This window comes from Pan troglodytes, chromosome X (genome assembly GCF_028858775.2).
Source record: "Pan troglodytes isolate AG18354 chromosome X, NHGRI_mPanTro3-v2.0_pri, whole genome shotgun sequence".
Taxonomy (NCBI): Eukaryota; Metazoa; Chordata; class Mammalia; order Primates; family Hominidae; genus Pan; species Pan troglodytes.
The window spans coordinates 98,662,862-98,677,822 of record NC_072421.2 but is presented as its reverse complement, the minus strand read 5'-3'; the positions used below and the strand labels follow the sequence as shown (position 1 = coordinate 98,677,822).

Below are 14,961 nucleotides of genomic sequence, written 5' to 3'. Positions count from 1 at the left end.
ATTAATACCATCACCAATTATTAGAAAAGTCTTTCAGGTATCTAAAAGCTGTCAGGTTCATAGTGGCAGATACAAATTTTCCAAACTTTGATTTTTCACTTGAATGCTCAAATTCTATCACTGGCAACAGATACGGCCAGTTGTTTTCTTTGAAATAACAGGATTGTTTTGTTCATTTTCAAGAAAACATCTTCCAAGTACCCAAGTCTGTATAACTACGGTTCGTACGTCAGTCATTCTTTTCTTTTGAGACACAGTCTCACTCTGTCGCCAGGCCAGAGTGCAGTGGCGCAATCTTGGCTCACTGCAACCTCTGCCTACTGGGTTCAAGTGATTCTCCTGCCTCAGCCTCCCGAGTAGCTGGGACTGCAGGCACATGCCACCATGCCCAGCTAATTTTTGTATTTTTAGCAGAGACGGGGTTTCACCATGTTGGCCAGGATGGTCTCAATCTCTTGACCTTGTGATCCACCTGCCTCAGCCTCCCAAAATGCAGGGATTACAGGTGTGAGCCACCGCGCTTGGCCATCAGTCATTCTTTCAAATAAAAATGGAGCTAGTTCGGCTCGCAACTCAATCACACAAATGCTTTTCCTCAGAATAACCACTGTACTTTAGCATGCAGGAGGACTTTGTTTGTACTTGCCATTTCATCATACAGAATATTAAAGATGTAGAGATTTAATAAAACTAATGAGTTAACTTTTACTGCTTCATTTGACATTAAGTGAAATTAGCATTTTTTTTTTTACCACAATGAAGAACATAATGAAGAATATGCTAGTATAGTTTGGTGCCACTGCCTTGATTCCTGTTAAATGGCCAGCAGTTTTACCCACCATTGCTTTAGCACCATCAGCACTAAGGTGAACAAAGTGAAAATGGCAAATAATACCTTGGTATTATTATGAAAATAATTTTGACCTCTTGGACTTCCTGAAAGGGTCTCAGGAAGCCCCAGGGGGTCCACAGACCATATTTGAGAATTTCTTGTCTAGGACATCATGTTATACCTAGATTATCATGTCAGCTTCCTAACTAGTATTCCTGCCTTCAGCCTCTCTCTTAATTCACATTGTTGGGAACTACTAGATATAGCTTCCTACAAAGCTGCTTTCTAGCCAAAAATTTTCAGTGATTTCCCCACTGAATAAAGTTCCAATTCCTTAGCATCACATTGGAAGACCTCTACAATCTGTCCTCACCCAACTTTTTCAGGCTTACCACCTAACACCACCTCTAATTAGGTCAGGCTGGTCTATTTAAGGTCTCCTAAAACACAATTTACACACCTCACAACTTTGCTTGAAATATTCCCATCATATCAAATATCACTTTCTGTCATCAAATCCCAAATCCTATTCAACCTGTAAGGCCCAGCTCAACACCCACATACTTTATGGTGTTTTAACTAATCATTTTGATTTACAGTGCTTTCTTCCTTCCTGGAAATATTACAGCAATTATTATCCTCAAACTATCATATACTGTTTTTGATAATTTATGTGATTTCCTTAATTCCCCAATGAGATTTCAAGTTCCTGGAATATAGAAACCCTATGCTAAACTTTGAATCTTCTACAGTGGCTAGGACAATGCAATGAACACACTGGAAACATCATTTTTAAAAAATAAAATCAATAAATGAATTCCCTTCCCAAAGGCAAGAGCAATACAGTTAGATGAGTGATTCACATGGTCTGTGAACTACTGATGGTCCTTGAAAGTCTTCCAGGTGGACAGTAGATTGATTTCTTAAAGTTATTAATGTTTTTAAGAGAAATAATTATGCTATTTAATCAAAATCACTCCATTGGCACTCGTGAAAAGTAATCCTCTCCTTCTCATTAATTCTGATGAGGCTTTTGCAGCGTTAATCAAGAAAATGTAGAGTAAATGACTCGAAGGACTCTGTTGAAGTGGTTTAAAAGGGAAAAGATGGCAATGAGTGCTCCAGATCAGCAAAGAAGACTCCAACGTGGAATCAACTTTATCTGTAACATTTTTATTTCCTTAAAAGAAGACATAAAGTAAATACGATAAAAATTTTCTATTTGTTAATCTGAGAGACAGGTGCAAAATAGAATGTTATTATTTGCCCTTTTCTGTATATTTGATATGTCTACGTTATCTTGGTACATTTCTGTATGTTTGATATATTTTTAAAATAAGGAAAAACACATTGTGTAGCACACTGAAGCATATATGGTGCATCAATATACACACATGTACTATTTGATTGATGCCTAATGCTGCCCAATTTTTACTTACCAGTGCATCATCTTGCAATGAAGCAAAAAAGAAGCCATAGAGCAAGTTAATTTGCTCCTTACGATCAATGAAGTCAAACATTGCAACCAGCCAACGATAAAAAAGTACCTATTGAAGAGACAAAATACTTATCTTTAAAGAAATATAACTGGTACAGAAGAGTTTAATTCCGCCCCCCGTCCCCCGCCGCCAGGGCTATTTTAGAAGCTTCAGGCACAAAGTAGAATAATAGATTTTATTTCTCAGTAAAAATTTCTGTTTGAACATAGTCCTTGCATCAAGATATATTGTTCCAAAACTACAGGCTTTGCACAAAAGGCCAATGCCATTACTTCATAAGTGGCTCTTCCTTGCCAGCCCTTAAGTGGTTCTGAAGGACTTATCATCAAAGTGTTTAAAAAGATTACCTTGGTGCTACCAGAACACTTGCCAACACAAAGCCAGGAGACTGCCTTAACCACAGAATCTTCTGATATTACTGTTGCTGGGATGATGCACTTCAATATCCGTGTGTTTACAGCATTTCCTGGAAAGGAGACAAGCTAAATTAAACTACATTTTAGTGTCTCGATTGTTCTTTTACTATTATTCACTCTTGGATCTAAAAATCTCACATTAGGCTGGGCGTGGCAGCTCATGCCTGTAATCCCAGCACTTTGGGAGGCCACGGTGGGCAGATCACCTGAAGTTGGGAGTTCAAGACCAGCCTGACCAACATGGAGAAACCCTATCTCTACTAAAAATATAAAAATTAGCTGGGCGTGGTAGAGCATGCCTGTAATCCCAGCTACTCGGGAGGCTGAGGCAGGAGAATCGCTTGAACCCAGGAGGCAGAGGTTGCGGTGAGCCGAGATCACGCCATGCACTCCAGACTGGACAAGACCAAAACTCCATCTCAAAAAAAAAAAAAAAAAAAAAAACACCACACCTCACGTTATATTGAAGGCAATAAAAACCAACAGTATGTAAAATTCAGTATCTCTTATCATTATTAATAAATTGTTCAAAACAAAAATGTACCTTTAACTACTAATATACAATAAGGCAATAGTTAGGCACAGTGGCTCATGCCTATAATCCTAACACTTTGGGAGGCCGAGGCAAGCGGATCACTTGAGCCCAGGAGGTCAAGACTAGCCTGAGCAACATGACAAAACCCCGTTATCTACTAAAAATACAAAAATTAGCCAAGGGTGGTGGGGCAAGCCTGTAGTCACAGCAACTCGGGAGGCTGATGTGGGGCAAACACCTGAGCCCAGGGAGGTCGAGGCTGCAGTGAGCTGTGATCGTGCCACTGCACTCCAGCCTGGGTGACAGAGTGAGACCCTCTCTCAAAAAAAAAAAAAAACTATAAGGCAAATTATTTGGTCCAAATATTTCTATTTAAAAAATATAAATGAGTACAGGGTTTCTTCTTGGGGTGATGAAAATGTTCAAGAATTAGATAGTGGTGATGATTACACAACTCTGTGACTATGCTTTAAAAAAATGCTGAATTTGGGGCCGAGCGTGGTGACACATGCCTATAATCTAAGCACTTTGGGAGGCTGAAGCAGATGGATCACTTGAGCCCAGGAGTTTGAGACCAGCCTGGGCAACATAGCAGGACCCCGTCTCTATGGAAAAAAAAAAAAAAAAAAAGATTAGCTGGGCATGGTGGTGCCTCCTGGGAGGCTGAGGCCGGAGGACTGCTTGAGCCTAGGAGTTTGAGATTAGCCTAGGCAATATAGTGAGACCCCAATCTCTACAAAAAATATAAAAATTAGCCAGATGTGGTAGCACATGCCTATAGTCCCAGTTACTTGGGAGGCTGACGTGGGAGGATCACTTGAGCCTGGAAGGTGGAGGTTGCAGTGAACTGAGATCACACCACTAGACTCCAGCCTGGGTGACAGAGTGAGACTCTGTCTCCAAAAACAAAAATGCTGAATTTTTAAAACAATGAATTTTGCCGGGCACAGTAGCTCACGCCTGTAATTCTAGCACTTTGGGAGGCTGAGGCAGGCAGATCACCTGAGGTCAGGAGTTCAAGACCAGCCTGGCCAAGGTGATGAAACCCCATCTCTAATTAAAAAAATACAAAATTAGGCCAGGTGTGGTGGCTCACGCCTGTAATCCAGCCCAGGTGACAAGAGCGAAACTCCGTCTCAAAAAAAAAAAAAAAAAAATTAGCCAAGTGTTGTGGTAGGCGCCTGTAATCCCAGCCACTCGGGAGGCTGAGGCAGGAGAATCACTGGAACCCGGGAGGCAGAGGTTGCAGTGAGCCAAGATCATGCCATTGCACTGCACCCTGGGCTACAAGAGTGAAACTCCATCTCAAAAACAAAAAAAATAAAAAATAAAAAAATAAAACAATGAATTTTATGAGGGCACAGTGGCTCACAACTGTAATCCCAGCACTTTGGAAGGCCGAAGCAGGCAGATCATCTGAGGTCAGGAGTTCAAGACCAGCATGGCCAACATGGTGAAACCCCATCTCTACTAAAAATACAAAAATTAGCTGGGTGTGGTGGTGGGAGCCTGTAATCCCAGCTACTCGGGAGGCTGAGGCAGGAGAATCGCTTGAACCCAGGAGGCAGAGGTTGCAGTGAGCCAAGATCACACCATTGCACTCCAGCCTGGGCAATAAGAGTGAAACTCCATCTCACAAAAAAAAGAAAAGAAAAAAAATGAATTTTATGGTATGTAAATTATACCTCCAAAAAAGCTTTCAATCACAGGGAAATTTCAAAGATTTTTTTTTAATGGCCTAATAGACTGATTTATTTAAAGCTACTGACGGACACTTTGCATGAGGTGTTACATTTAAGAATGTATTTGTTCATGAGAGAATGTGAACCAGAAATAAAAACATAAATATAAAATTAAAAATATATATATTTGTACCATCCACTCACCCCCAAAAAGTGGGGAGAGTAGCAGAAGAGAACAGATATTCTTTTTTTTTTTTTTTTTTTGAGACAGGGTCTGACTCTGTCACCCAGGCTGGAGTGCAGTGGTGCAATCACAGCTCATAACAACCTCAAATTCCTGGGCTCAAGCAATCCTCCCACCTCAGCCTCCAGAGTAGCTGGGACTACAGGCACGTGCCACCATACCTGGTTAAGTTTTTTATTTTTAGCAAAGACAAGGTCTCACTATGTTGCCCAGGCTGGTCTCACATCCTGGGCTCAAGGGATCTGCCCACCTTGGCCTCCCAAAGTGCTGGGATTACAGGCATGAGCCACCGTGACTGGCCTAGAACAAGATATTCTTGGAATTGGCTGGCAGTAATACCATTCTACACTAGTCCAATCTTTCCACTTGATCTCAGGCCTCTATGGTGTTCTCCCATCTGGTAATAGAAATGATGTCACAGAGATCACCTGAGGTCAGGAGTTCGAGACCAGCCTGGCCAACGTGGTGAAACCCCATCTCTACTAAAAATACAAAACTTAGCTGGGCATGGTGGCGGGCACCTGTAATCCCAGCTACTCAGGAGGCTGAGGCAGGAGAATCGCTTGAACCTGGGAGGCGGAGGTTGCAGTTAGCTGAGATCACACCATTGCACTCCAGCCTGGGTGACAAGAGCAAAACTCCATCTCAAAAAAAAAAAAAAAAGATGTCATAGAGACTGGCTTTGAATATATCCTATCTCAATTTCTGTTAATTAAGGCTTCAAGAATTAGAATATATCTCATCACTTTCTACACTATCATTCTGTGGAGAAGAAAGGAAGCAGTGATGATAGGTAATGAATCACAAAAATAAAAATCTCTGCTTTCCACTCTTGTGGTTTCCTGTTTTTCTTGTTTTCTTTCTCACTCCCATCCACTAAGTCTTCGAAATTTAAAATAGTCTCACCACCAACACATTACATGTGCACAAATTCAAAGGGAGAATTCAATATTAATTCTATTTTTACTTCCAAGTGACTTAATTTTTAAAGAGTCTAAAGTCCCTTTGTACCTAATTATGATGACATTTCTACCATACCTGCCTCTAAATATGCATCTCAACTTACCAAAAGAGCTGCATGTAAAGATCTAGTAGGGATGGGGACATCACAAAAATAACTATAATAAAAGGGAGAAAAGGAATTAAGGAGGCCACATTTGACCTCAGCAAATTCCAGCTTAACAGAAAAAAAAAAAAATGAAAAGTAACAATAGAAAGCCAGAGATTATTTTTTAACTTGCTATATAAAAGTTTCCCGAGTCTGAGGCATGCATTTTGAGACACCTCAAGTCCTAGCAGACATCAAGATAACCTAATCATTAATTTCTGAGATATCAAAAGGAGGCTGGGTGCAGTGGCACGCACCTGTAGTCCCATCTACTTGGGAGTCTGAGATGGGAGGATTGCTGGAGTCCAGAAGGTCAAGGCTGCAGTGAACCATGATCATACCACTGCACTGCAGTCTGGACAACACAGCGAGACTCTGTCACGAAAAAAAATTTCTAAAATAGAAAACATCTGTATACTCCATACATGTTGTTTTTTTGTTTTGTTTTTTTGAGATGGAGTCTCGCTCTTCACCCAGGCTTGAGTGCAGTGGCATGACCTCGGCTCACTGCAAGCTCCGCCTCCTGGGTTCACGCCATTCTCCTGCCTCAGCCTCCCAAGTAGCTGGGACTACAGGCGCCCGACACCACGCCCGGCTAATTTTTTGTATTTTTAGGAGAGACGGGGTTTCACCATGTTAGCCAGGATGGTCTCGATCTCCTGATCTCGTGATCCGCCCACCTCGGCCTCCCAAAGTGTTGGGGTTACAGGCGTGAGCCACTGCACCCGGCCCCTACTCCATATATGTTTTAAGGTGAGATGGGAGTGGGAGAATTGATCTTGACAGACATTGTTCAGTTAAACATGGATTCCTGGAAAGATATTAGAACCAAATAATCTAAAACCATCTACAAGAAAAAAGCCAATTTTATTAGGTCTAATTTAACTTTCTAGGGAAACAGAGAACTAATCAGATAAAAATGGAAAAATAAAATACTTGACAGTCATATGTTGAATTCGGTTAGTAATGTGTTGTTACTTTAAAATAAATACACACACACCCCTGCAAGTATGCTGCTAGGATATAAACAAAGGAATCTAACATTCAACAGCCAGGAAATACTTAGTATATAAAGCATTTGGTTTTGAGAGCTGTCTTAATTTTTCTTTTTTTTTTTTTTCCCAGAGACAGGGTCTTGCTCTGTGGCCCACACTGGAGTACAGTGGCACCATCATAGCTCAAACTCCTGGGCTCAAGTGATTCTCTTGCCTCAGACTCCCAAGTAGCTGGGACTACAGGCACATGCCACTGCACCTAGCTAATTTTTTTTTTAACATTTTGTAGACAAGGTTTTGCTTTGTTGCCCAGGCTGGTCTCAAATCTGGCTTCAAGCAATCATCCTGCCTTGGCCCCTCAAAGTGCTGGGATTATAGGCATGAGCCACTATACCCAGCCTTAACTTTTTTTTAAGTAGGAAAAAAAGCAGCAATGTGGTACAGTATAAGCACTAGAATGGGAGTTTGGACATCTTTAAGCAAGTCTCTTTAACTACTCTGAGCCTCTTTTTCCTCACCTTTAAATGAGAGTGTTTAGAGTCTAAAATATCTTCCAAGTCTGAATTTAAATGAGAAAAACTTAAAAGGTTCAAGTAAATAAAATATTGACCAGGTGTTATTTCTAAGAACCTCTTCCAACCATCCGAACCACCACCAATGAATTTAGAACAGGAAAAGATGCATTTGCACAAAAGAAAAAGCATCTTAGCTGGGCACACTGGCTCACACCTGTAATCCTAGCACTTTGGGAGGCCAAGGCGGGTGGATCACCTGAGGTCAGAAGTTTGAGACCACCCTGGCCAACATGGCGAAACCCCGTCTCTACTAAAAATACAAAAATTAGCTGGGTGTGGTGGCACATGCCGATAAGCCCAGCTACTCAGAAAGCTGAGGCAGGAGAATCGCTTGAACCCAGGAGGCAGAGGTTGCAGTGAGCCGAGATCATGCCATTGCATTCCAGCCTGGGTGAAAGAGTGAAACTCATCTCAAAAAAAAAAAAAAAAAAAAAAGAAAGAAAGAAAATGAAGGTAATGAAGTAGACTAAGTGATCTTTTAAGATGCCTTCCAGCAACATTGTTTAAATTACTACGTATGCTTCTTAAGATAAATACTAAAAAATGGTTCTCATGTATTTGGTGACAAAAGTATGTATTTTGCATTTTATCTGTGATGATATATGGTAACTGGTTATTTTCGGCATATGCACACAGAAACTTTTGGCCCAAACACACACACAAAAAAACCCATTTTATAATCTTAACAGATTGGTCTTATGAAGAGAACATTAAACATAAAAAACTGCAACTAATTCCAATGAACAATGTAATTCAAAGTCTAAAAGGAAGGTCGGACACAGTGGGTCACGCCTGTAATCCCAGCACTTTGGAAGGCCGAGGTGGGCGGATCACCTGAGGTCGGGAGTTCCAGACCAACCCGACCAACATGGAGAAACCCCATCTCCACTAAAAATACAAAACTAGTCAGGCGTGGTGGCGCATGCCTGTAATCCCAGCTACTCAGGAGGCTGAGGCAGGAGAATCGCTTGAACCTGGGAGGCAGAGGTTGCAGTGAGCCAAGATCGCACCACTGCACTCCAGCCTGGGCAACAAGTGCAAAACTCAGTCTCAAAAAAATAAATAAACAAAGTCTAAAAGGAAAAACTAACAGCAAAGTGATGACAAAAGCATCCCAGGCTAGGCGCAGTGGCTCACACCGGTAATCCCAGCACTTTGGGAGGCCGAGGCGGGTGGATCACGAGGTCAGGAGTTCAAGACCAGTCTGCCCAAGATGGTGAAACCCTGTCTCTACTAAAAATACAAAAACATTAGCCGGGCGTGGTGGCAGGCACCTGTAATCCCAGCTACTCGGGAGGCTGAGGCAGAGAACTGCTTGAACCCGGAAGGTGGAGGTTGCAGTGAGCTGAGATTGCGCCACTGCACTCCAGCCTGGGCGATGGAGTGAGACCCAGTCTCCCAAAAGAAAAAAAAATCCCCTTGGCCAGGCACGGTGGCTCACACCTGTAATCCCAGCACTTTGGGAGGCCGAGGCAGGCGGATCACGAGGTCAGGAGATGGAGACCATCTTGGCTAACACAGCGAAAACCCGTCCCTACTAAAAAAAAAAAAAAAAAAAAAAAAAATACAAAAAATTAGCCAGGTGTGGTGGCACGCACCTGTAGTCCCAGCTACTCAGGAGGCCGAGGCAGGAGAATTGCTTGAACCCGAGAGGCAGAGGTAGCAGTGAGCTGAGATGGTGCCACTGCACTACAGCCTGGGTGACAGAGCAAGACTCCATCTCAAAACAAAAAACAAAAAACAAAACAACATCCCCCTCAAGCCAGGTGCGGTGGCTCAAGCCTATAATCCCAGCACTTTGAGAGGCCAAGGCGGGAGGATCACTTGAGTCTAGGAGTTCGAGACCAGCCTGGGCAATATAGTGAGATGCTGTCTCTATTATAAAAAAAAGTATATATATGTGTGTGTGTGTGTATGTATATATATATAAGATTTATTTTTAAAAGAAAAAAATATAGGTGCTAGGTGAGTTAAAAGAAAAAAAAAGCATTTCCTCAACATACCAAATTTGCCACTGAGTGCAATATTTAATAGAATATCAATTTCTTCTGAAGCTAACCCATTCTTCCAAGCCACATTTTCCACAGTTTTCAAGTGTTTTTCCAAGGTTTTATCTTTATTCTGTGAAGCTTTAATGGGACCTGAAAAAAGAAACAATATTAAATAGTGAGACCTTTAAAATTATTTCAGTCTTCGGCCTCAATAATAACAATTTGGAACTCTTTAAAGGAATAGCTTAATAACCAGGCGTGGTGACCCACATCTGTAATTCCAGCATTTTGGGAGGCCAAAGTAAGAGGATCACTTGAGGCCAGGAGTTTGAGACCAGCCTGGGCAACATGACAAGACTCCATCTCTACAAAAAAATTAAAAACTAGCTGGACATGCTGGCACGCACCTGTGGTCCCAGCTCCTCAGGAGGCTGAGATGGGAGGATCACTTGTGCCCAAAAGGTTAAACGTACAATGATCATGCCACTGCACTCCAGCCTGGGCAACAGAGCAAGACCCCGTCTCCAAAAATAAATAAAGGAGTTTATGTAAGAAGTGTCTTCCCAAAAACTGTTCAAAGATGTTTTTAACTAAAGAATATTTAACAGCGATAGCAACTTCAGTGAGGAAAGCTGGATTATGCCCTGACATTCCTATTCTAAACTAAAAGCACTGAACTTAGACTACAACCTGTTTCAATATTAGGACAGTGGTTCCCAAACTTTACCATACATTGGAACCACCTAGGAAGCCTTTAAAAAAAATCCCTATGCCAGGTTGCATCCCATACCAATAAAATCAGAAAGTCTAAGAGTAGATGCCTGACATCAGTTTGTTTGTTAAAGATTCTCAGAGCCAAAGGGGTAGAGAGGGAGGAAAAAAAAAAAGAAAAAAAGATTCTCAAGTGATCCCAATATGCAGCCGTTTGGGAACCACTCTGCTAGTAAGTTTTGTTGTTGTGTCCCTAGTGCCTAGCATACTGATATGTAGTAATTGCTCAATGTCTATTAAATAAACAAAAGCATGAATGAGCAAAATTATGCTTTCCTTTAAAAATTCTTAAGAAAAAAAGACTAGAATATTTTTACAGAAATAGGAGTTTCATAAGGAAAACAATCCACCTTTACCTTTCTCAAAATATCCCACTGCCATTTGCAAAGCATCTTCTTCAGCTTGATCATCAGCATGTTCATAATCTCCCACTGGATTGTTTTGTCCATGTTTTGAGATGTTCTTTGAGTTGCTTGGATCCTGTTTTACTTTCCAGGCTGAAAGCGTGGTCTGAAAACTACTACTACCTTGTGAAGTCCTGTTTTGTGCCTGGACGTTCTTAAATCTCTTTTGAGGTGACATTACTGCATATGTTCTACACAGAAACAAGTGTTAAGTTATCATTAATCAGCCAAACAGTCCTTTTTTCTCCACAGAGACAGGGTGTGTTTCCAGTATTTAGTATACAATAGCTAGCATACAACAGGCATACAATAAATAAGTTGACAACAATCCAGGAAACAAAATCTAGAGGTTGACTTTCTCAGAAAGTCCTTGCCCTAAATAGAAATAGAAACAACCTGACAAGGTAACATTCATCAGCTGAACTAGCTTTCTAGTGGAAAAAACCAGTAAGAGTACAGGCAACATATGCAAGTTCTCTCTTAGAATGGCTATGTCATATAAGTGGGTCCAAAACTAATCCATCTCGGCCGGGCGTGGTGGCTCACGCCTGTAATCCCAGCACTCTGGGAGGCCGAGGTGGGCCTGACTTGAGGTCAGGCGTACAGGAGTTTGAGACCAGCCTGGCCAATATGAGGAAACCCCGTCTCTGCTAAAAAATACAAAAACTAGTTGGGCATGGTGGCACACACCTGTAATCCCAGCTACTCGGGAGGCTGAGGCAGGAGAATCACTTGAACCCAGGAGGTGAAGGCTGCAGTGAGCAGAGATTGCACTACTGCACTCCAGCCTGGGTGACACAGTGAGACCCTGTCTCAAACAACAAACAAAAAAACTAATCCATCTCAATAACTCAATCTTACTTTCTCCACTCCTATTTTCCCCACTTCTCCTTGATTTTGCTTTTAATCTTTATGCTCCTAAATTTGTCAGTGCTAAGTTAAAGCTGCACAGTTCAAAAGCCAAACTGGTGGCCAGACTAAGCATTTTCAGGAGACAAATATTCCCATTTATTCACTTAATAAATAATTACTAAATGTCATCTATTTGCCAAGCACAAGTCTAGTTACCAGGGATAAAATAATAAAACAATCAAGATCTCTGCTCTCATGACACTTACACTGAAGGGGGAGGTGAGAGTCAATAAATAAGTATAAAACTAAGACTGGACATGGTAGTTCACACCTGTAATACAGCACTTCGGGAGGCAGAGGCTGGAAGATCCCTTCAACCTAGGAGTTCAAGACCAGTCTGGGCAACACAGTGAGACAATGTCTCTACTTAAGATTTAAAAAATTAGCTAGGCATAGCTGCACGTGCCTGTAGTCCTATCTACTCAGGAGGGTGAGGCAGGAGAATAGCTTGAGCCCCGGGGGTCGAGGCTGCAGAGAGCCGTGATTGCGCCACTGCACTCCAGCCTGGGTGACAGAGCAAGACTTTGTCTAAAAAAAAAAAAAAAAAAAAGGAAGAACAGTAAACAATAATGAATATAATACACAGTGATGTGATAGAAATGAAGTGGAGATGGGAAGCTACATTGTAACTTTGTAATAAGTGTTCAGAGAAAACCTCTCTGAGGTGACCTTTAAACTGAGATTTGAATGCCAAGAAGGAACCAGCCCTGTGAAGATCTGGTGGAAGAATATTTCATGGAGAGAGAAGAGGAAGACATGCTAAGACCTTAAAGCAAAAAGAGCTTTATGTGTTAAAGAAACAGCAGCTTGGCTGGGCAAGGTGGGTCACACCTATAATCCCAGCACTTTGGGAAGCTGAGGGCAACATAGTGAGACATTCTTTTTTTTTTTTTTTTTTTTTTTTGAGACAGTCTCACTCTGTCACCCAGGCTGGAGTGCAGTGGCGCGATCTCTATCTCGGCTCACCACAACCTCCGCCTCCCAGGTTCAAGCAATTCTCCTGTCTCAGCCTCCCAAGTAGGTGGAATTACAGGCGCACACCACCACACCCGGCTATTTGTTGTATTTTAGTAGAGACTGGGTTTCACCATGTTAGCCAGGCTGGTCTCGAACTCCTGACCTCAGGTGATCCACACCTGCCTCAGCCTCCCAAAGTGCTGGGATTACAGGCGTGAGCCACCACGCCTGGCCCAACTCTGTCAAAAGAAAGAAGAAAGAAAGGAAAGAAAGAAAGAAAGGGAGGGAGAGAGAGAGAGACAGAGACAGAAAGAAAGAAAAGAAAGAAAAGAGAAAAGAAAAGAAACAGTAGTAACATCAGTCTGGAGGGAGTGGAATGAAAGAGGTAAAAGGTAATGAGCGATGAAGTCAGAACGTAGCCAGGGACTAAGTTCATATTGGGATTTGCAGGCCAGAGTAAGGAGTTTGGATTTTAAATGTCATGGGAAAACATAGAGGAAGGGGGAAAGGTTAGAGAGGGGAGCAATACCACCTGATTTGTGTTTGACGATCATGTTAGCTGCAGTGCAGAGACGAGAATGTTAGAGGTCAAGGAGCGGCAAGAAACCAAATAAAAGGCTGTCGCAGAAGTCCAGAAGAGGTTTGACTGTAGCCTGCACTAGGCCTAGGGTGTAGAGGTGGAAAATGATTGGATTCGTGCAATGTTTTGGAGTTAGACAGAGTAGGCCGTGATAAAAGAATTGGATGTAGGGAAAAGGGAAGAGGAACCAAAAATGACTTCTAAGTTTTTGGCTGCAAATAGGAAAAACTAAAGGAATGGTCGGAATGACACTTACTCAATCCCACCTCCCTGGAACAGATGAGGCCAGATCAGGAGAGGAATATGTCCAAACCAGTGGGACGTTACGGGTTCCGAGTTATTTCCTAGGTTCCTAGGAAAGAAGGGCAGGGGAGCAGCTTCTGACCCCACCCAGTTGAACCATCCCAGCGCTTCCCAAGGATCCCTGGTGCGAAACTGGCTACGGAAAACCCGACCGCAGTCACACCTTGCAGGATAGTCCCACCCTCAAAAGTAAAAAAATTCTCTTCGCCCCCATTTCGCGCGGTGCTTAAAAGTACCCCCTCACCTAAGACACTCTACCTGTAGCCGCACAGGCCTCTGACCACCGAATGCCGCCTCCGGAATTCAAAGAAGCTGACTCCACCCCACGCATGCGCTTCCGCGCAGACCCAGAGGGGCGGCTGGGCGGAGCAACGCACTCAGCTGAAGCCTGATTGGCTAGAGGTGGCGGGTGGCTCGGTGGCGGGAGGTGGCGCGCGCGACGACGCTGACGTAGACCCAATTACGGAGAGCGGCTTGCCCCACCCACCTGGGCCAGTGAGGAGAGCAGCGAGTGGGCCGTTGCTGCTGGAGTCAGCTGATTGGCTGGCGTTCCCACTGTGCTAAGAATACAAGAATGTTCACATTCGTCATTTTGCGTATAACGGGACAATTCGTGTGTCAGTTCTTGAATTTAACATGATCAATTATAGTGATTATTTTGCCTAGGCTGACCCCAGATGTCGGGACTTTGTAGGAAAATGTGAAACCGCAAATTTCACAATAAAGGTGGCTTCTCCCTGGCCAAGACTTAAGTTAAAGGGCCTGTCGCTTTCCCCGTGTGAACCTAGGGCGTGGGAGGAAAGAAAGGCTGGATCTGCCCTCCTTTTACCGACAATGGGTATGGATATCCTCCAAGGTTTTCTATAAACCGGCTGTCAACATGTAACTATTCCTAACCATGAGGAGTTAATTGACCTTGAAAACAGCAACAAGGGTTTAGTCTGAGCTCTCAGCTTAGTCCCTAATTTAATCTCTTATTAGAGTAGGAATAAGAGAGAAAAGATAAATTTAATGACTCTCACTGAGTTGTTGAGACCAAAACATACCTATAAACTTTAGGTAAACTTGGCGGGGGGCGGGGAGGACTGCAATCTTAGAGATGAATAATCAAAGTTTAAGTTTATGTAGTTGGGAAAGGATACAGCAAAAATAACTTT

At 42.6% G+C, this 14,961-nt stretch overlaps 1 protein-coding gene across 18 annotated transcripts in view; it reads right to left on the bottom strand.

The window, feature by feature from the left end:
- Nucleotides 1-14,151, bottom strand: part of CENPI (centromere protein I) — an 84,422-nt gene extending 70,271 nt beyond the window's left edge. For 5 of the 18 annotated variants that reach the window (XM_054677024.2, XM_063804533.1, XM_063804539.1 and 2 more), the window contains exons 1-7: nt 14,063-14,147; nt 13,758-13,853; nt 12,371-12,492; nt 11,005-11,243; nt 9,890-10,027; nt 2,679-2,797; nt 2,272-2,379 (exon numbers count right to left, since the gene is read on the bottom strand). In XM_054677024.2, the coding sequence (XP_054532999.1) occupies nt 2,272-2,379; nt 2,679-2,797; nt 9,890-10,027; nt 11,005-11,230 (591 nt within the window). In that variant the 5' untranslated portion in view covers nt 11,231-11,243; nt 12,371-12,492; nt 13,758-13,853; nt 14,063-14,147. Of the gene's footprint in view, nt 1-2,271; nt 2,380-2,678; nt 2,798-9,889; nt 10,028-11,004; nt 11,244-12,235; nt 12,493-13,757; nt 13,854-14,048 lie in introns of all 18 variants that reach the window. The other 13 variants (XM_063804536.1, XM_063804541.1, XM_054677018.2 and 10 more) reach the window with 7 other exon arrangements.
- Nucleotides 14,152-14,961: the final 810 nt, after the last annotated feature.